At 49.3% G+C, this 21,360-nt stretch overlaps 1 protein-coding gene across 2 annotated transcripts in view; it reads left to right on the top strand.

Annotated features, from left to right (window-relative positions):
- CACNA1B (calcium voltage-gated channel subunit alpha1 B) overlaps nucleotides 1–21,360 on the top strand; it is a 298,976-nt gene that overhangs the window by 182,814 nt on the left and 94,802 nt on the right. For both annotated transcript variants that reach the window (XM_053961845.1, XM_053961844.1), the window contains exons 15-18: nucleotides 3,713–3,844; nucleotides 5,289–5,361; nucleotides 10,757–10,874; nucleotides 16,982–17,049. In XM_053961845.1, coding sequence (XP_053817820.1) covers nucleotides 3,713–3,844; nucleotides 5,289–5,361; nucleotides 10,757–10,874; nucleotides 16,982–17,049 — 391 coding nt within the window. The remainder of the gene's footprint in view (nucleotides 1–3,712; nucleotides 3,845–5,288; nucleotides 5,362–10,756; nucleotides 10,875–16,981; nucleotides 17,050–21,360) is intronic.

The following is a 21,360-nucleotide window of genomic DNA, read 5'->3' as shown; positions in this document are numbered from 1 at the left end:
AACAGAGTGGAAACTTTAGGTTCTGTAAATGTCCAGCAAAAAAAGGTGGGTACCTGCACCAAAAATGTCACTGTGCTTTGCCTTTGCACTGATTTACGTGTGGGAAACTCCTGGGTTTGCAGCAAATTCAGAGCAATTTTCACCAGTTCATTTTACCCGGAGCTGCTGAGATCTGCTCTTGCTGATTGGGTGCTATGCTTGGTAAAAGTTTTGAATGTTTTTGCAAGTTACAATTTTATTTTGGTGAGTTCTGACCACTGATTGCAGTCAGCATGAAAAAGGGATGAAAGATGGAATTATTTAGGTTGGAAAAGACCTTCAAGGCCACTGGGTCCGACCAGTCTTTCCAAGGCCACCACTCACCCGTGTCCCCAGGTGCCACATCTGCAGGATTTTAAATCCCTGCAGGGATGGTGACCCCACCACTCCTGGGCAGCCTGGCCAGGGCTTCACAAACCTTTTAATGAAGAATTTTTTCCCAATACCCAACCTAAACCTGTCTGGGACAATTTGAGGCCATTCCCTCTTGTTATTGTTCATTCCTTGGGAGGAGAGATTTAACTTCACAAACCAAGCTGAGGGCCCTGCCCCATCTCAGGACAGCAAGTGACGCTCTCAAGCTGCTGGTGCTGAAGTTCCCCTGCCCTAATTAAGTGGATTTTTCACCCCACACGACAGAATTGAATTCATTGTGTGGCCAGAGCCAGGTCCCTGCAGCTCCCAGGGGGAATCCTGCATTACCCCAGTGCCTGAGTGCACAGCTCAGTGTTTGCCTGGCTCAGGAGAGCCCCCACAGTGCTGGCAGCAGGCACAGATTGCTGCCCACCCCCTCTCAGCGCAGTTTTGCTGGGAAAACATCCTGACCCTCAGCAGTTTTCTCCTTTTTCCGTCTCTTTTGTAGCAATTTTTGTCTGAAACTCGCTGCCCTGGTTTGTTTTTCCTTTGTGTTTAGCAGGAGAGGCTGCAATGCTCCTGCTCTGAATAATCAATGGGATTATTCAAATTATGATTTGAATTGATTGGGTTATGATTGGGACTTTGGTTCCCATGTCTCAAATCAGTGTGGCCATGGACAGCAGAGTTAAATAGGTACAAGGTGACAGCAGGACAAGGGGACGCAGCCCAAGAGGGGCTGAAATTCAGTGAGGAGGACAAGGACCAAAGAGCTCCCCACATTTTCTTCATTGTCCTGGCAGAGCTGAGCAGGGTCTGGCTTCTGCAGGAATCAACTCCCTGTGCCTTGGGAGCATCAAATCCTTCCCCTCCTCCAAGGAGAGCAGCTCAGCCCCTTTAAACCCTGAGCAGGCTTGGTTCAACTTACTCAAAGTTGAAGTTATTCTCCCAAGAGACAAGATTTCCCCCTGAAAAGTTTGTCACTGTGTTATGGATGTAATTTTTCCTTGGAATGGGTGCAATGGGATGCAAGATCCTTGGCATGGACATCAGAGAAACCCGGGGTGGGTCAGTGCTCCCAGCTCGGCCTGGGGGAAGGAAGAGGGGGAAAACAAAGGCAAAAAGACAGGATGGTGTTTCTCCTCATCTGACTCCAAGCTCTGAGCTTCTCAGACAAATCCATGGAATCCCTCCTGCTGGAAAGCCACTGTGGAAAGGAGCTCAGAGTGGGGGTCTGGAGGGCACTCAGGGGGGAAGGAATCGTGTGCTGCTGCTGGGATTTGCCTCTGGATGGCAGCTCCCAGTGTCAGGAGCTGGAAAGGAGAAAAAGAGAGGGGAAAATCCTCCCCATGGCTCTAAATCCCTCTTCTCCTTCTGCCTACTCCAGCCCCGTTGTTCCAGGCTCCAAAGGGAGCTTGTCAAAGCTTGGTAGCTGCTCCTGCATTTCCTGATCCATTGGTTTCCCTCCTACAAACACTCCCTGTCTGTTCCCAGCAGGGCAAGAACATGGGGAGATAAAACCAAACCAACTTCAGCCCCTGGCCAGGTGTGCTGGGATGGGCTGGGCTGAGCCAGTCCCTCTTGCCGGGCTGGAATTAACATTCTGGATTTCTTTCCACACCCTGAGGCCACTGCTTGGTCCTGGATGCCTGGATGTGAGATTCCCACAGGAATGTTTAAGATGTGGGGATTTAATCCACTTGAGTGGATGGGATGGGAGGACACCCTGCAAAGATGTCCAGGTGGGAATGAGGTGTTGATTCCTGATTTTATTCCTGATTTGTGCCTAATGGAGGCTGGGGCTCGCTGTTCCCATCTCCAATCTCACCTTCATTGATAAACCCTGTTCCTGACACCCCTCCTGACTGCTGTACCAGGTGAGAAGATGCCAAAAGGAGGAAAAATCCCAGGAAAAGGTTCCTAAGAACTAATGCAGATATTCCCTGACTGTTGTGCGTGGGTGCTCACACACCAAGTGCCCATCTCTGCTCTCTGGTTCTCAAGAGATTCTGCCACTCCCTGAGCTGTATTTTCCAGCAGTAGAAGGGAGTTTAAAGACTCTGATATCCCTTGCCATTCTTTTCCTTTTTAAAATAAGAAATAATTAAAGCAGTAATAATAATAATATCAGTGAGGTTGGAAAAGACTTCAGGATCTTCACATCCAACCATTCCCAGCCCAGCCAAAGCCACCACTGACCGTGTCCTTGAGTGCCACATCTTTTAAATCCCTGCAGGGATGGGGAGATGGGGACTCCCCCACTGCCCAGGCAGCTTTTTCCAATGCCTGACCATCCTTTCCATGAATAATATCCAACCCCAACCTCCTCCAGTGCAACTTGAGGCTGTTTCCCCTTGTTCCAAGGTGCCTTGGTTTGAAAGGACAGGTGTCTGCTAAGGAAGGCAGGAGCCTCCCCTGAAATGCAAAATGTGAACCCCCTCCCTCCAAATTATTATAATTTTGAAATTAAAGAGCTCTCAGGCAAAGGTATGGGAATAGGAATAACAGTTCTTTACTAGGAAAATTAAACATTAAAATGCAGTAAAACCAAACAAACACTGCCAGAATGAGAGCAGGCCCTGGCAGGCTGTGGGTCAGGGTGTGGCAGCAGTGCCATTCCATGGGGGCTCAGCCCTCCTGCAGTGCCAGCTGTGCTTCTGCTGGGGCAGGATCCTGGACAAGGCTGGAGTTTTCCTCTGGAGCTCCAGGGCTGCTGGAGATGGGCCTGGGCTCCCTCTGGGAATGCAGTGGGGCAGAAAGCTGCTCCTCTGGGAATGCTGTGGGGCAGAAAGCTGCTCCTCTGGGAATGCAGTGGGGCAGAAAGCTGCTCCTCCGGGAATGCAGTGGGGCAGAAAGCTGCTCCTCTGGGAATGCAGTGGGGCAGAAAGCTGCTCCTCTGGGAATGCAGTGGGGCAGAAAGCTGCTCCTCTGGGAATGCAGTGGGCAAAGGCTGCTGTGCTGTTCCAAGGTCAGATTGGATCCAGGTAGGAATGCTTGGCTCCTGCCCTGGGTGAAGCCTCTCCCCATGGGATGCTGGAATTTTCTCAGCCATGCAGGGACACTCAATGGCCATGAACAGAAGATAATTAATAATTAATAGCCCATGAACAGCAGAGATCTCCTGGAGGGAGGATTGGCTGTGGGAGAGATAAAGAAAAGTGCCCAATGCACAGAGGAGAACTGCCCCAGCTCTGACAGGTGGGGATAGAACACACACACCAGCTACACCTGAGACACGTGGGAAATAAATTCCTATTAACTTCTCCCCAAAGGCTCTTCCCCACTCATGTTCTCCCCTGGCTGCTCTGATCCAACACAGGTACTGGAATTCCCTGAGGAATCTGGTAGTCTCCTTGCTGAACTCCATGAAGTCCATCATCAGTTTGCTGTTCCTGCTGTTCCTGTTCATCGTGGTCTTTGCTCTGCTGGGGATGCAGCTCTTCGGAGGGCAGTAAGTTGGTGATGTTTTTTGGTTTGTTTTTTTTTTTTTTTCTTAAAGTCAGGATTAAATTGTGAAATGGTATTTTTTGTTTGGACTTAGATGTTTAGTAGTTTTTATTTATGTTATTGTTTTTTAAGTTGTGAGTTGTATAGTACTTTTCTTTAACAAACTAAAAAATTGAGTTGTATCTCTTTTTTTACAAGATCTTTTAGGGATAAACTTTCTAATTCAGAAATGACACTTAAATTATTTTTATTTTTAACTCAATAACTAACTATTTGTGTTTTGTAATGTGGATTTTTTTTTATTTAATGACACAATACTACTTAAACTTATGAAGTAGAAGGTAAAGGAGAAGGACTCACTTCTGTCTTCAAGCTTTCATTTTGTTTTATATATATTATTATATTCTAAGACTTTAAACTCTAAGTTTTTTACTTTGTGATATTACACACTTTTATTTAAACTACACACTCATAATCTTAGTTTTATTATTTAATTTTGGAAGGTTTTTTTATGGCTTTAGGTCAAATGTAGTGTTCTCTTGGGGGTTACTGTCTGTTAGTACAGAAAGTTGAAAATGTTTCGTAACTAGGGTTCTAACAGGAAATGTGAGGAATCTTCGTTTTGCCTGGAAGGGTTCACATCCCTGATTTCAGGGCTGGGGATAGGGAAATAATTCCTGTTCTGGTGTTTTCCCTGGAGCTGGGTTCTTTCCTAAGGGAGAATGTCCCCAGTTCAAAGCTCCCCCATCATGCCCAGGACAGCCAGAGCTGAGGCAGGACTGGGGGGCAGCACTTTCTGGACTCTTCTTTCCCTGGAAACCAAAGTGCCGTTATATTTATCCACTATAAACCAAAATATCCATATATAAAATATAATGGCACTCTGGAATATTTTCCTGCTGGAAAACACAGTTTTGTTGGATCTGATTATTCTCATTAGAAATGCCAGCAGTGGTGAATTTTGCAGTAAGAACCATCACAGTGTTACCATTTAAACTCCAGCCTCACTTCTGAACTGAAATAATGAAATGGTTTTGTTTGGTCTTTTATTTTCCCAGTCAATACCTATTTTATCTTTAAAATAGTAAAAACAAATTATCTGCTAAGCGAGTAATTTCAATTTGGGCTTTTACACTTGAGGATGAAAACTACTTGGAATGGCTCATTCTGCAAAATCATTGGAGATTTTTGATTGTTCATTTTAATTGGGAATGAAAATGAATTTCAAAGCATCGGAATTTTCTCTGGGAATGAAATTGAGTTTTTGCTGATAGTTCTGTTAGGCACCTTCTGAGATGTTCCCCCACCGAGCTTGCCTGGGGTGTTACAGCCAGGTGGAACAAATGTTGCTCCCTGACTTGGTTTATGGGGTGTTAAAGGGTGTTCCAGGGCTGCCTGGAGCTGCCTGTCCCTCCCCACTCTGGTTTTTATTTCTCCCTTCTCTCCAGGTTCAATTTCCAAGATGAAACTCCAACCACGAATTTTGATACCTTCCCTGCTGCCATCCTCACAGTCTTCCAGGTAAAGCCATTCCTTGTCCTGGGGCAGTGTTAGAATTGGAATTCCTGGGTGTTTCTTCCTGCTTAGGGAGGGCAAACAAGTCCCCAAAAACCTGTGGAATTTAGGAAAGGGGGACTCCTTCCTTCTCATGTGTTTTACTTTGCTGACCAATACATGCGTCACTAAAAATCAACTTAAAAATCAATGCTGTGGTATTAAGGAAACCTAGAACAAAAGATTTATTGCTAGGAGGGAAAATGCTGATAAAACAGATATTTCTGTGCTAAATTAAAATCATTAAATTAATATGCCCAGGCTGTGCCACATCTGAGAATGCCCTTTGTGTTCTCCAGCCCCTGCCCACGGAGGTGCAGCTCTGGCACATGCAATGCTTGGATTTATAGCCAAATTATGTAGCTGTTTTCTACCTGTCTTTTTTAAAAACAATAATTTGAAATGGTTTAAAATAATTGAAAATAATTAGAAAATAATGTTTTCAGGTGGTCCCCAGCTCAGGAGAGTTGGGGCTGCTCCAGGTGCAGGTGACCCTCACAGATCCAGCATTTCCAGCCTTCTCCTGCACAATGTGGGCTCCCCCTGATCCAAAATTCCCCAGATCTCAGCAAGGTCTGGCTGATGTATTTCAGTGTCATGACCCCAAAAGGAGATAAAAAGGAAGGGAAGGGGGGTGATGACAATTTCTGGATTAAGACAGAAAAAGAATCTGAAGGAAAACGTGTCCTGTGAGCTCTGCAGGAGCCACTGCCCAGATGTGAGGCAGGTTCAGTGCTCACCTCACAGGATATTGCCCATCACGGGGGATTAAGATTTGCATAAGATTTTCCTGCTCATCAAAGGAAGGGCTCAGAGACAGGTATTGCCAGGGAGCAGCTCCGGATATGAGCCATGGGAAGGTTGGTTTTGGTTTGCTTTGGGACTGGAGCTGCCTGTGGAATATTTCCTGTTAGTCCTGAGATCAATACGCTGCAATGTGGGGTGAAGGAAAGCACGTGGGTTTAAGGTATTTGTCTGGAATGTCAGAGGTTGGAGCTGAACCCAGCAAAAGCCATCAGCCCTGGATTAACTGTGGTCTCCCAGAGGTTCTTTGATACCCTCTGCTCTCCTTCCATCCCACTCCTGCCCTGAGCTGCAAACTCCAGCTCAGTGTTTCTTCACTCTGGAGCTGGGATCCCTTTCCAAGGTTTTCTTCCATAATCTCAGCCAGGCTGAGCAGAGCAGCATCAGTCAGAGACAGCATTCAGTGTGCTGAATAAATGAAGTTAAATACACCCTGCCCACCCCTGTACCTCTGGAGATCCTCTGTAAGAAGCTTCTCAAACAAACCCTTCTGCCCTCTGCTTTAGCCCATTTTTATCCCAGCAGCCCCAGCTGGGTCACAGTCCTGTCACTGGACACCCAGGATGGGTTTTGTCCACCTGGCAGCTGGCTGAGCTCAGCCTAAATTCCCTCAGAGGAGCATCAACCTCCAGCTCCAGCTCCTGGCTCCCCAGGAAGGCTGTGAGCTGAATGTCCAGCTGTGAATAATCCAAACACACACACAAACAACATCCATGAGCACAGAGCCCCTGGAAAGCAGAGTTCTGTGTTATTTTCTCTGGAAATCCTCTCAGGCTGCTGGGGGCAGAGCAGAGCAGTGGGGACAGCTGGAAATGAGGAGTGGCAGGATGGGAGCAGAGCTCTGTGCCCGTGTCACACAGAATCCCTGGGCTGGAAGAGACCTTCAAGATCATCGAGTCCAACCCAGCCCCAACCCCTCAGCTAAACCCTGGCACCCAGTGCCACATCCAGGCTTGTTTTAAATACACCCAGGGATGGTGACTCCACCACCTCCCCGGGCAGCCATTCCAGAACTTTATCGCTCTTTCATTGAAAAACTTTTTCCTAATATCCAACCTAAATTTCCCTTGGTGCAGCTTGAGACTGTGTCCTCTGGTTCTGTCAGTGCTGCCTGGAGAAAGAGCCCAGCCCCAGCTGAGCACAGCCACCTTTCAGGAGCTGTACAGAGTGCTGAGGTCACCTCTGAGTCTCCTTTTCTCCAGGCTGAGCACCCCCAGCTCCCTCAGTGGTTCCTCACAGGGTTTGTGCTCCCAGCCCCTCTCCAGCCTCGTTGCCTCCTCTGCACGTGCTCCAGGTCCTTCCCAAACTGAGGGCCCAGGACGGACACAGCACTCGAGGTGTGCCCTCTCCAGTGCCAGTGTCTGGCTGTGGTGGATGTCAGAGCACCCTGCCTGTGGGACAGGACATGGAGCTGCAGGAATTCAGCCTTCCCTCAGGCATCTCCCTTTCGCTGCAGCCCCTGGAAGCAGCACAATCCTGCTCCTGTTCCTGTCCCACCCTTAACCTGCTCATTATTCCATTAACATTTCACAGCAGCTCTTGACAGCTGCTTTATTCCATCCCCTGCTGGCTCCTCAGTGTTAAACAGTGAGATGCACTCCAGATGGTCATTTGGGGCAGCTGAAGGCAGTTTGGAGCCCAGGGAATAACAAAAAGAACCAAAACATGCACAGAAATGACATCCATGAGCACAGAGCCTCTGGAAAGCAGAGTTTTGTGTTAGGTACCTGTGCCCTTGCTCCCAAGTCCTCATTGCCTGTGCCTCTCCCTCTGCAGTGCTGTCCTTCCCTCTCCTCAGCAAAAATTCCTTACAGCATCCCTAAAGAGACCTGAGAGAGCAGAAGGAATTTCATTAACTGCTAGAGGACAGAGCCAGCAGATCCTGGATCCTTCAGGCTGCTCCCTAATTACTGAAGTAATTCCTGCAGCTGATGGGTGACAGTGGGAAGGACACAGCTCCTCTTTCCAGGGCCTCAGGGAGCATCCTCAGCTTGTCCAGGCAGGCTGCTCAGTTTAGATTATTTATCTCTCTGCAAAAGCCCCAAAAAACCCCTCTTTTTGTTATTTTTTTTTCCTTGAACTTTTTGTTCCACTCCTAAATAATCCAAAAGTTGGATTTTGAACCCAGACCCTGCTGAACTTTGTCATACCTGGCAAATTCTGGTCTTCTGCTTGGGAATAGAAAAGTTCCCAATGGTTGCCCTTTCCATGATATTTGTGTGATCAGAAATCACTTTATGGCTATTCCCAGAAAGCAGGAGCAGCTGTGAATTCATGGAAATTCTGTAAATGCGCATTTGTGGACAATACTTTGCATAATTGTGGCAGATTTGAAAGCCCAAAGCCCTGTTCCATATTCTGTGGTGCAAATCCAGAGTAGCTCCAGCAGTGTTGGGTCTGAATCCTGATTTTGGAATTATTTGAGGCTGAATTGTGCATTTGGGAGAGGAGTTGGTGTCTGCACTGGGTGTCCTTGTGTCTAGACTCACTCTTGCCCAATGCTGTCATCAGCACCATCCCTGCAGCCAGAAATTTCCTCTCTCTCAGCAGCTGACAGCCAGACTGGAATTTGCAGGCAGGAATTTGCAGACTGGAATTTGCAGACTGGATTTTTCAGTCATTCCAAGCATCCTGTGTGCACATGGAACCCCATTACTACAGTACACATCAGGCTTGGGGTTTTTTATCTTCTTTTTTTTTTTTTGTTTTTGTTTTTTTGGTTTTTTTTTTCACCTACTAAACCCAAAGACAACTTTCTCTTTAGGACTTGCATCTTCATATCCCAGTGTTTTCATGCACTAAAAGTGGTCATTGTTTGACTCTGCCAGGGCAGGCAGAGGATGTGCTAATGTGCCCAGAATTCCGGATTTTGGGAAGAAAGGAACGCCAGGCAATTCAAACGGGTGCAAAATGAGCATTTAGCATGGCAGGGCTTGTTGGGGTCTTGCACACTGATTAGTTTTCCTGTTATTCCTCTATTTGTTAATTAGCCCTGGGTCGATAATCAGAGGTGCAGCTCTGTGCTTGTCCCTGCCCAAGGACAAGGAGGGCCAGAGTCCCCTTCAAGCTGTCCCCTGCTCTCTCCTCGCTCACACACAGAGGAATTGTTGTTTCTGTTTGGGGATTTTCTGGGGGCTTTGTGGCCCCCTGGGTCAAACCTGGTGAAACTGAAGAGGAGCCCGTGGTGTGCAGCCCCTGCAGTGGTCGTGGTGCCCGGGAGCGATGCCCAGGCACATTCCAGCTGCAGGAAGGCTCTGCCAGCCCCGAGGGGCAGAGGAGGGGTGGCAGGAGGTGACAGAGCTCCTGGGGACAGCGAGTGAGGGCTGGGGGAGCTGAGCAAACCCAGCCCTGCCTGTAGGAAGGGCATGAGAGGGGCTGGCACTGGCAGAGCTCCCACTCAGGGCACTGCTCTGGGAGCTCAGGGCTTTCCTGGGGCTGTGGGAAGCGCCCTGCACGGGTCTGGTGAAACCTGGGACCTCTGCATGGCTTAGAAAGGGAGAGGGGGAGAAAGAAGGGTCAGAACGTGGATTTTTGTTTCCTCTGCTTGTGTGAGGGTCCCTGGTCGAGGTGGGCAGTGGGCAGGTGACCCAGAGGGGCAGGGCAGGGTCACCCAGTCCAACCCCAGCCCCACCAACCCCACCCTGGGCATCCCTGGCAGCGCTGGCCAAACGCTCCTGGAGCTCTGGCAGCCTCGGGGCCGTGCCCATTCCCTGGGGAGCCTGGGCAGTGCCAGCACCCTCTGGGGGAAGAACCTTTCCTGCTCTCCAGCCTGAGCTGCCCTGGCCCAGCCCCAGCCGTTCCCTGGCTTCTGTCCCTGTCCCAGAGCAGAGATGGGAGCTGCCCCTCGGGAGGAGCTGCAGCCCCCGGGGAGCTCTGCCCTCAGCCTGCTCCAGCTGAACAATCCCAGTGCCCTCAGCTGCTCCTCACGGCCCCTCCAGACTCTTCCCCATCCCCGTGCCCCTCCTTTGGACACTCTCTCACAGCTTTAGATCTTTTTATGATATTGAGACACCCAAAACTCCCCAGCACTGGAGGTGAGGCTGCCCCAGCCCAGAGCAGAGTGGGACAATCTCTCCCTCCCCCATCTGGTGATGCTGTGCCTGGTGTCCCCCACGTGCTCCTCATTTCCCAGGGGCATTCCTTGGTAGCTTTGCTCTGCCTGGTTCCCCCAGAACTTCCTTTCACAGAATTCACAGAATCCCTGGGTTGGAAGAGACCTTCAAGATCATTGAGTCCAACCCAGCCCCAACCCCTCAGCTAAACCCTGGCACCCAGTGCCACATCCAGGCTTGTTTTAAACACACCCAGGGATGGTGACTCCACCACCTCCCCGGGCAGCCATTCCAGAACTTTATCACCCTTTCTGTGAAAAACATTTTCCTGATAGCCAACCTCTATTTCTCTTGACGCAGCTGGAGGCTGTGTGCTCTGGTTCTGTCAGTTCCTGGAGAAAGAGCCCAGCCCCAGCTGAGCACAGGCACCTTTCAGGAGCTGTGGAGAGTGACAAGGTCACCCTTTCCTGTGAGTGACCCTCTCTGTCCCTCCCTGCTCTGTGCAGATCCTGACGGGGGAAGACTGGAACGCTGTGATGTACCACGGGATAGAGTCGCAGGGCGGCGTCCACTCGGGGATGTTCTCCTCCATCTACTTCATCGTCCTCACCCTGTTTGGTAACTGTATCCTTCCACGGGCATCCTTGGTGGCACAGTCCTTCCCATGCTGCTAGAAACCCCCAGTTTTCCCTAAATTTTCACAGCCTCATCCTTTAAAAGCCAAATTGTTGCCGTGGCTTTGCTCCTGACAGCGCTGAAGGTGAGTTGTCTAATGTGGTGTTGCTTTTTTTACGGCAACGTAAGAATTTTTCATTTAATTTAAAGAAATTTCATTTTAATTGTTGTGTTTTACCTTGAAAATGTTCTATTAAGGGTTAATTTAGATTGTGGGAGAAATAATTGAGGGCAGGTCAGACCAGGACCTTGAATAGCTTCACAAACAGTTTGTTTTTAGTCAGGGGAGGATTGAGATGGGTTTGGTGAAGGTGAGTAGATGATGGTGGAGATGAGGCTCCATTCTCTTGGTGCCTTTGTCTAGGGCACCTCAACCTGCTGTGCTGTCCCAAATGCTCAGAATTTATCATCTCCACATAATGCTTAAAATTTAATTCTGGATCTTGGGTTTCAGGTTCTGGGAGTGTTCAGTGCTCCAAGCCTTCATTCCTTGGCACATGAAGTGTGTGTTTTGTTCTTCTGAGAGATGGAAATCTCTCGAGGCTAACAAGAAACTGGGAGCTTTCATCCCCGCAGTGTCCCAGGGGAAGGGGTGGTGTGTCCCAGAGGTCCAGGGAGGCAGGGACAGAGTGACACCGGCATGGGATTTGGGAAGGGAGGCTGGATTTTATATTTATACACAAACCAGCAAAGCAGCTCCCTGATGGAGCAGCTGGGTGTGAGGAGAGCCAGGAGGGCCGAGGGGCTGTGGTGGCCCTGTCCCTGTGACAGTGCCAGCACCAAGCAGCCACAGCATCAGTGCTGTGAGGACACAGCCCTGAGCTGCACCAGGGGAGGTTTAGGCTGGACCTTAGGGAGAAATTGGTCCCAGAAGGAGCGGTTGGGCATTGGTAAAGGGCTGCCCAGGGAGGTTTGGAGTCCCCATCCCTGGCGTGTTTAAGGAGAGATTGAGTGTGGCTCTGGGTGACAAGGCAGTGTCAGGTGGGCTTGATCTCAAAGGGCTTTTTAATTCCTAGCCTAGTTAATTCTGTGATTCTGTGATTGTGTGATTGATTCTGTGATGGTGTGATTCTGTGACTGTGTGATTGATTCCGTGATTGATTCTGTAACCCTGTGATTCTTTGATTCTGTGACTGATTCTGTGATTCCATGACTGATTCTGTGATTGGTTCTGTGATTGATCCTGCCATCATGTGATTCTGTAACTGATTCTGTGATTGATTCTCTGAGTCTGTGATTGATCCTGTAATCATGTGATTCTGTGGCTGCCACCACAAGCTGTGTGGAGCCAGAGGGAGCATCCCTAAAACAGGAAACCCAGGAATTGTGGTAGAGCCAAGGCAGCCCTGGCTGCTTTGTTTGTTCTGCAAAGTGGGATGGGAACTCCCCAAGGTGGGATGAGAACTCCCCAAAGTGGGATGGGAACGTCCCAAGGTGGGATGAGAACTCCCAATGCTTCTGTTCCACCCGGGAGCTCCCGCAAGATTTCTCGACCTTCTCACTGGTTTCAGTCCCAGCATTCCCCTTTTCCTGGGGGTCTTGTTTGGGCTGGAGATGTAGGAGAAAGGGAGAGGTGAACTGGGGGAAATACTGGGGCTAAAGACAGAGTTCCTGCAGAAATGGGCTGCTCCAGCTGCAGTGTTGCAGACAAAACGTGCCATCCATGACATCGGTGCCCGTGGGTGGCACAGCAGTGCTCCAGCCCTTTGGCTGGGCTGGAATTCTGTCCTTCAGGATGAGGAGCAGGGACAGGGAAGAGCTGAGCAGGCAGTGGGAGCTGTGCCTGTCACACGAGTGTCCCCAGGGATTTATCCTGTTCCTGGAGCCGTGGCAGTGATGCTCAGACATCTCCTCACAGCCCCTTCCAGAAACACCAGGCTCTGCAAAACTGGGTCAGAGGAGAGCAGGGAGGGAGCGAGAGCTCTAAATCCTCCGGGCTTGGCGTTTGGAAATGAGATTAAGCTGTAATCAGGCTTGACAGCACAGCTGAGGGAGGGACTTTTCACCTCCGAGCTGCCAAGATCCAGCGTTTTTGAGGAACATTCATTCCCTCCCTCACCTTTAATCCAGAGGGGACTTCCCCCTGCTCCTTTGGCTTTCATTGCCGGGGAAAGAGCAGGGGATGTTCAAGAGGAGGGGACCTGCTGCTCCTGCCATGGATTTGGGATTTGGAGAGTGGAAACCTTACCCACCTTCTCCCTAAATCTCATCCTGGCAGGTGCAGCTGTTTTCCCTTCTGCTGCTGAGGTGACCCCAGGGGGGTTTTTCCTGAGTTCCTCCAGACATCTCCAGTGCCTCTCCCTTGCCCTTTGCCCACAGCCCCGTGCTGGTGGCTCCTTGGCTCCCTGGGACATCACTGGGGCGTTTAGGAAGGTAGGAGGATGTGCCGGGTGGGATTCTTTGACTCCTCCCTGAGTTCTGCAGGATGAGTTTGCTGCAGGTGAGGTTCTGTGAGCACAGAGAGAGGGGGAAGAATTTGCTTTTTCAGTGGATCATGGCAAGGAAAAGTTTGTTTTTCTAAGTGGGAAGTGTCTCATGTTACATTTCCATTTCCAAAGAGTCTGTGTGGAACCAGAAATGGTTTAATGAAAGTTTTATGATTAAAGTAGCAACAGGATTTGGCCCATTTTCCAGGAAATCACACCATGCCTGCGTTCACGTTTATCCACTTAATTGATAAATTGAGGCATCTGTTGAGACAATAGAAAAAAGAAAACAACAACAACAAAAAAAAAAAAAAAAAAACTCCAAGAAAAACTGCAGAGGAGCCTGAAAAAAAAAAGCAGGAACTGCTTGGATGATGCTGAGGATGCTGCCCTTCCATGGCCCTCAAGTGCCAGGCAGGAGATGATTCCAGGCTCCAGAGCCTGGAGTTTGGGAGAAATCTGGGGATCTCCCAGCCCTGCAGAGAGGACTGAGGGACCTTTTTTGGGGCAGAAACACCCAAGTGTGCCAGACTGTGTCTGCTTAGAAATGGATCAGGCCAGGCTGATCTGATAAAAAGAAATTAATTCTGTTTCCAGGGTTTGCCTGTGTTACATGAGCCACTTCCAGCGGGCAGGGAGGCAGGTGTACTGCTGAGACATTTATTCCCTATTAGGAGGCTTGGAAGTGTTTCCAGCCTGTTGGAAGCACCCCAGAGGAAAAACCCCAAACACTCAGCACAGCCCAGGGGTGCCCTCAACCCCTCACCCTCAGAGAAAATGAGGGGATTAATGTCTGTGTAAAGGACAAATCTGGCTCTTTGTGGGAGGGGGGATGATTCCAGCACCATGTTTTCCTGTTCTGTATCCCCTGGCTTCACTGGGATCGAGGTGTTTTCACCCACTCCTCGCTGTCCTGCTGGGATGGAGGAAGGAGCAGGTGATGGTCATCACATTCCAAACCTCCCTCTGGCCTGAGGAATCATCTTTCAAGGGTAAAAACCAGGAAAAGTGCTGGTTCCTGGCCAGTGAAACCCCAGGGCTCTGTGTCCATGCCCTGCAGGGCTTGGCAGTCAGGGAGGGTGGAGAAACACCCAAAGGGATGAATCCAACTCCTGCTGCAGCCAGATCTGATGGGCACCAGGCTCTGGGTGATGCCTTGAGAGGGCTGCCCTGGAGCAGAGACTGGGCAGAGCTAAAGAATAAAGCAGGGATTTATTCAAAGGATCTCCTCCATGGATCCACCTTGGGCAGCACCAGAGCCCAGCCAGGGCTGCACCCAAGAGGAACCAAAATGGTCCCAAAATGCACGAGCGCTCCCGGGGGCTCTCACTGGGATCAGCTCTGCTCCATTTGCACCTTGCAGTTCATTGTCCCATTCCAGCTTTAGCCCAGGCACTCCCATCCTGCTTGTTTTTCTCTCTCCAGCCCACGCTGTTTGTGCCCCTGGGCCTGAGATTTGGATCATTTGTCCTTGGTGCCCAGCTGGAGCAGGAATTGTTTTGTGTCCCTGCTCTGTGCACAGAGCTCAGCATCCCCTCATGTGAAGCTCAGACCCACACACTAAAGCAGCACAGAATGGGAAAAATAGAAAAGCTAAACCTGAGGCATCATTTCCCCGCTTTAGAGGCTTGACAAGGCCTTGTTGGGTCTCTATTCTAAAAATTTACTAATAATAGGTATTTAATAACAGATAAATATCTAACAATAACAACTATCAATATAAACATCTAAGAACAGATAAATATATAATACTAAATAAACATCTAATACTGGATAAATATCTAATAACAGTAAATATCTAACAGTAAATGTCTGACTTCCTCAGTGGGAATTGGAGCTGGGAATGCCTGCTTCTGAAGTCTGGGCTGAATTGTTTGGTAAAACCCTGGAGAAGGGAAGCAGAGGGGCTTTGAGCTGCTGGTTTGGGCCAGCTTTGGTCCCTGCCTGCCTTGGGAAGTTTCCTGATGTGGGACGGGGCCCTGCAGCACCCGCGGCAGGCTGGAGCTGCAGGGACACTGGGTGGGACAGGGGGATCAGCCCTGCAGCCCTCCTGGCTCCTCTGCTGTCAGCAGCCCCCGGGTGCTGCTCCAGACAGCCCTCTGAGGGATGGAGAGCACAGGCAGGGCTCTGTGGCCACGGGTTCCCAAAATCCCCCTGCAGGCTGGCAGCACCCCCGGAGCTCACCCCTCGCCTGTCCTGCCCTCCCAGCAGGGGTTTCTGCCTTCCCCTCTCACCATCCTCACCCCAGTCCTGCCCTTGCCCTTCCACCCCACAGCTCAAGGCCAGAACATGGACCTGACAGAAAATCCCAGGATGGTTTGGGTTGGAGGGACCTCAGAGATCACCCCAGCCATGGCAGGGACACCTTCCCCTGTCCCGGGTCACTCCCAGCCCTGTCCAGCCTGGCCTTGGGCACTGCCAGGGATCCAGGGGCACCCACAGCTGCTCTGGGCACCTGTGCCAGGGTGTGCCCACCCTGCCAGGGGAGAATTCCTGATTCCCAATATCCCATCCATCCCTGCCCTCTGGCACTGGGAGCCATTCCCTGTGTCCTGTCCCTCCATCCCTTGTCCCCAGTCCCTCTCCAGCTCTCCTGGAGCCTCCTGCAAATACCTGGATTTGTTTCCTAAACCTCCTGCAGTCCTTTCAGTGGGTTTCTGGAGCATTCCCGGGCACATTCCTATCTGGAGGAGCAAACAGAGCTCTGCAATGAGTGACTCCGCTGTCCCCAGGTGATGTGCAAGAGCCAAATGCATTTTCTCCTTGGGAGAGTGGTTTTGCTGTGGTTTTGCTCTGCTTGCCCTCCTTCCCTGTGCAGAGGTAGCTGATTTATGGCTGTTCTGGGGCTGTTTTGCGGCCACAAGGCTGGAATAGCAACAATAAACTCAGCAAAAGCTGAAATCATTGAGTGGAAAAATGAAAGTAAAATAGGAATAAATAATTCCAGGCCAGTGTTATGTCTCAGGGATGGGATGCAGAGCTCTGCTGAGAGGCCTGGGCTGCCAGGGGCACTGCCCTGGCTTAGCTGGGCTCTGGGCTGGGCTTAGGGGCTGTTTTATCAGCAGAGCTCATTAACGGGGCTGGCTGTGCTGCTCTGGGGGAGCTGAGCTCTGTGTAGGGCTCATGGGGTGGCCCCACTGTCACCCTGACTCCAGTGAGATAAGCCAGGATCCTTTCCTCCCAGCAGCAATGACCTGAGATTCATTTTGCCATGCTCTCCATGACTCTATACAGCTCTGTGTATATAGAAATGCAAATGTTGGCTTAAAATGACCCATTTCCTGCAGTTGTCCTTTTAAACAAGAGGAGAAAATGAGGCTGAAATCTGCATTTCTGGGCTGGAGTGTGCAAAAGCAGGGGCTGTGGTGCCTCTGGGAGCAGCAGGAGGTGCCACCCTGCCCCTCTGATGGGGTGACACCCCTGTGGTCCTGTCCCCTCTCTGGGGACACAAATGAGTGTCCAGCCCTGCTGGGCTGCAGGGCCAGCTCTGGGCAGGGTGGGTGAGCTGGGAATGGTGGCAGAGCTTCCAGGGATCAACCCATAAAGCACCGAGGGGGAAAGAGGGGCAGCAGGAAGGGAATGACTGCTGCCTGTGCTGTGTGAAGAGGTTTTCCTTAGCTGCTCCCACAGATACTCTCCTGAACGTCTTCTTGGCCATTGCTGTGGACAACCTGGCCAACGCCCAGGAGCTGACCAAGGTAGGTGGGACATTCCTGTGCCCTCCAAAGCATGGGGGACACCCTGGGGTGTCCCCTGGAGCCCTGGGGTGCCTTAAGCAGCTGGAACAGAGGCCAGAGGGAGTTAAGGGGAATAAAGAGGGGATTTATTGAAGGGCTTCAGAGGCCACACCCTGGCAGCAGCGGAGCCAGCGCCGTGGCTCTGCCCCGATGGCTCCAAGATGGAAACAAAACAGGGCTTGGCACAAAATCTCACATTTTTATCAGCTCTGCTCCATTTGCACCTTGCAGTTCATTGTCCCATTCCAGCTTTAGCCCAGGCACTCCCATCCTGCTTGTTTTTCTCTCTCCAGCCCACGCTGTTTGTGCCCCTGGGCCTGAGATTTGGATCATTTGTCCTTGGTGCCCAGCTGGAGCAGGAATTGTTTTGTGTCCCTGCTCTGTGCACAGAGCTCACCATCCCCTCATGTGAATCCTAGACTTACAGACTGAAGCAGCTCAAAATGTGAAAAATAGAAAAGCTCAAACCTGAGGCATCTCCTGCTGCCCCTCTGGTGACCAGCTTGCACTGCAGAGAGGTTTATTCCCCTGCAGGTTTCTTGATTTCAGGTTGCAGTGAATATTTTGTGTTTCGTTTGGTCTCACACTTTGTGTCCCTTACCTCGCCGAGGTTGGTGATGGATTAAAGAATTAAAATTTTCCAATCAGCTCCAGGCAAAACAATTTGCAGAGGCTGTTGTGAGCACTCAGGGGAGATGTTGGGATATTCCTGCCTCTCCCCAGGTGTAAGAGAAATCAGAGGCAGAAAGCCAGGTCCTGGCAGGGGATGGGAGTGACACTGATGTGACTTTTCTGGATGCAGAGAGCTGGACACAGATTTCTGTTGGAGCATTCCCAGGGAGAACAGCTCAGGCCCAGGGCTGGGCAGGGAGGATTGTGACTGTTGCCCTTGGCATTTGGGTTATTGCACAGTTTTCATTTCTTGGTGCACTCTGGTGGATTTATGAGGAGAATTAATGGGTTTTTTTGCATATTTTTAGCTTTTCTCACCCATTCCTGTGCTGCTGCCATCAGCCCCAGTCACAGTGACCTGCTGAGGGCAAAGGCAGCAGCGTCCCCCCTGGGGTGGTTGTGGTTTAGAACTTCAGTTTCTTTCCTCCTGCCAGTGGCAGAGCTCTCTGAGGCAGCAGCAGGCAAAGGTGGTTTTTCATTTCAGGGAAAGGTGCAGCAATTGATGCCCCTGGATCCCTGGCAGGGTGCAAGGCCGGGCTGGATGGAGCTGGGGCAGCCTGGGGTGCTGGGAGGTGTCCTGGATGGCTTTGAGGTCCTCCCACCCCAAAGCATCCCACGGAACTGTTCAAAAGCCACGGAGATGTGGTGCTCAGGGTTAGCGCTGAGGGCGGATCTGGCACTGCTGGACTCGATCTTTTCCAACATTTATGGATCCCCACTGCAGCTCCACACTTCAGGGACACGGAGATTTCCCCAATTTCCCACCCTGGAGACCAAACCAGCCAGAGTTCCCAGTCAAAACCCACGTCCCTGCTGTAGCTGAGCTGCTCTTTGCCATCTCCCCTTTTCCTGCAGGACTGCTCCAGCTCCCAGCTTTTCTGGAGCTGTTTCCTGACAAACCCTCCAAACAGCCTGGTGGCTCCTAGGTCAAAAATGATTTTTTATTATTACAAAGAATAATAATAATAATAATAATAAATATTTTATTATTATAAATACATTTTTATTAGCAATAATTCTATTATTATTCTAAATTAAATTTAATATTTTTTATTATTTTAATTTTGTTCCAATTCTGTGTTCTGCATCCCTCCTCCCTTAAAATGCTGCTCATGGCTGTATTTAATGGTTCTCTGTTGTTTTGTAGCTTTTAATTTTTTAATTTTTTTTTTTTAATGGGAATTTTTTCCCTTTCAGCAGCTGAGCTGTTTCTGTGCTCACAGAAATCTCCGGCCTGGAGGCAAAGATCCTCCCAGATTTATGGGCATCCCTTGCATGTGCTAAGAGGAGAGATGAGGCCCAGCACAATTCTTGGATAATGAAGCTCATCCTCCTTCTTTCTTAATCCTTTAAGTGCTTTCTTGTGAATATTTCAGCAGCTGACAGGGATGGTTAGAAACCTGACTTTGGGGATGTTTATAAAGTCTAATTAAATATTGATGGATTCAACAGCATTGCCAAATCATAAAGCTTCTCCAAAAACCCTCTTGGGGATTTTTTTACATTTATTTTTTATTTTTTAACTTTTAAATTAAATTTTTTGTGGGATTTTAAAATTTTATTTATGATCCCCTCCCCCCCTCCCTCAAATCACTGGGGTTTTCTAAAGAAGAGGAAAAACTGAAATTCAATTAGACACATACCTGGAGAATGAGGATTTCCTGCTGAGTAAATACGATCATGCAAGCCCCAAAAATGGCCCAGAGATACAAGGAAGTTACTCAGGAGTCAGTTGGTCCCAGGAGACTTTCCTGACATTTATTCTGTGGAGTTAATTGAGATCAGTGCTGAATTTAATGTGGGAGAACCAGGAGCAATTGAAATTGCCTCTGTTTAGGGAAGACACAAAACTTCCCTGCCTCAGGACTGGAACATCTCAACTTTCCCCACTTCTGGGTGCTAATTTGGATTTCTTTATGTGGCAATTTGACCATTTTTGGCCTTTGTGACCCGTAAGAGAAGCTCTCTGATCCAGGACTATATTTAACTGCAGCTTGCTCATCCCGTGCCTGTTACAGAACTCACCAGTGCTGAGGAATGACTCATTTTGGGGGGAAAAAAATAAAGAATCCCCACCTTTGCTTTCAATCTATAAAAAAATCTGCTCCCAGCTCCCTCTCCTGCTCGTCCTCTTCTGGCCTGACTCAAACTCTGCCAACCCAATTTTTAGTCATTCCTGAGAACTCTCCTGAATCCCTTTGGGTTCCCTCACCTTTAGGCTTTTTTTTTTCAGTATATCAACAGGTTTTTCTTCCTGTTCACTTAGAGAGGAATCTGCAGTTGCCCCCAAAATTTGCTTTTCAAGTCTCTCTGCTGATCATCCAGAATGTCTCTGCTGACATCAAGCAGCTCCTGCTTCATCCTCATTAAACTGGAGAGTAAACCCACTACAGCTGAGGCTTTATTTTCCTAAATATCTTCAAGCAGGAAGTGTTTTCTCATCTCTGTCCACTGCCAGGGATCCCTGAAAAAGCAGGATATAAACATGTACGAGGGATGTGGGAATTTGATAGGAATTTGCATAAAATTCCTGAGGAATGCCCAGAAATTCTGGACTGAAGGGAGTGGCCAAACCAAGAGCTGAACATCCATAAATCCCCCTCCTTCTGCTCCCCTATGGAAAAGGCTTTAACTGGCTGAATGGATTCAAGAAAATTCAGTGTTAATGATGCACATCGTGATGGGTAGCACCAAAAATGGGTTTTACCCCGTGAGAAATTGATTTAAATTAAGATTTAGAGCTCCAGAAAACAGAAAGGGACATAAACCAGGGATGTCCTTATGGGCAAGAGCTTTATCCCTGAAATGAAAGTGACACTTTGAGCTGTTCAGAGCTTCAGTGTGAGCTGGAATTTTAAATATCAGGTAAAAAATTAACGAATTTTTGGAGTCATCTGCAGTATCTGCATGGAAGGAGCTACAGAGATATTACAAAGCAAACATCTGCTGAGGGCTGGGCTCGTTGTGAGTGAGGAACAGCTGCGTTTGCTGCTCCTAAAGGATGTAAATCCAGCAGAATTACAGAGGCACCCGGGAGAATGGAGCAGAAGCCACAAATTCAAAAGAGGTTTTAATACCTGCACCTGGTGCTTTAGGGGCAGAGAAAGAAAAATCAGCAGCCTTTGGTTTTTAAGGCTGCTGGAGATCCCTCAAAGGAAGAAATAATTTGAATTTACCTGGAGGATGAAAGGAAAACCTGAAAGATTTTTTTTTTATTGGGGTTTTTTTCCTTTTAAAACCCATGTCCTGAGGATAACATTTCTGCTGCATTGGGATGGGCACAATTAATTTTCTTCCCAGGAGCTGCTGTGGGATTTGTGTTGGAAGCACTCTGGGATGTTTTGTTCTTGCTGAGCAGTGACCCCACAGAGTCCAGGGGGCAGAGCTGGGGGGCACAGGGGCTTGGGAACTCACAGCTGGGACAGCTGAGCCCAGGGACATTCCAGACAGGGTGACAACATCTGTCTGTCCCAGTCCTGTTCCATGCAGGGAGCTCTGCTGGGCTGGGGATGGCAGAACCCAGGGTGGGAAATGTGGAATTCATTCCTTTCTCTGCTTCTCTCCACGGCTTCTTCTTTCCCAAATCCACTGAATTGATCC

The sequence above is a fragment of the Vidua chalybeata genome, chromosome 21 (assembly GCF_026979565.1).
Source record: "Vidua chalybeata isolate OUT-0048 chromosome 21, bVidCha1 merged haplotype, whole genome shotgun sequence".
Classification (NCBI taxonomy): domain Eukaryota; kingdom Metazoa; phylum Chordata; class Aves; order Passeriformes; family Viduidae; genus Vidua; species Vidua chalybeata.
The sequence above is the reverse complement of the archived record's forward strand: the minus strand, read 5'-3'. Positions and strand labels throughout refer to the sequence as shown.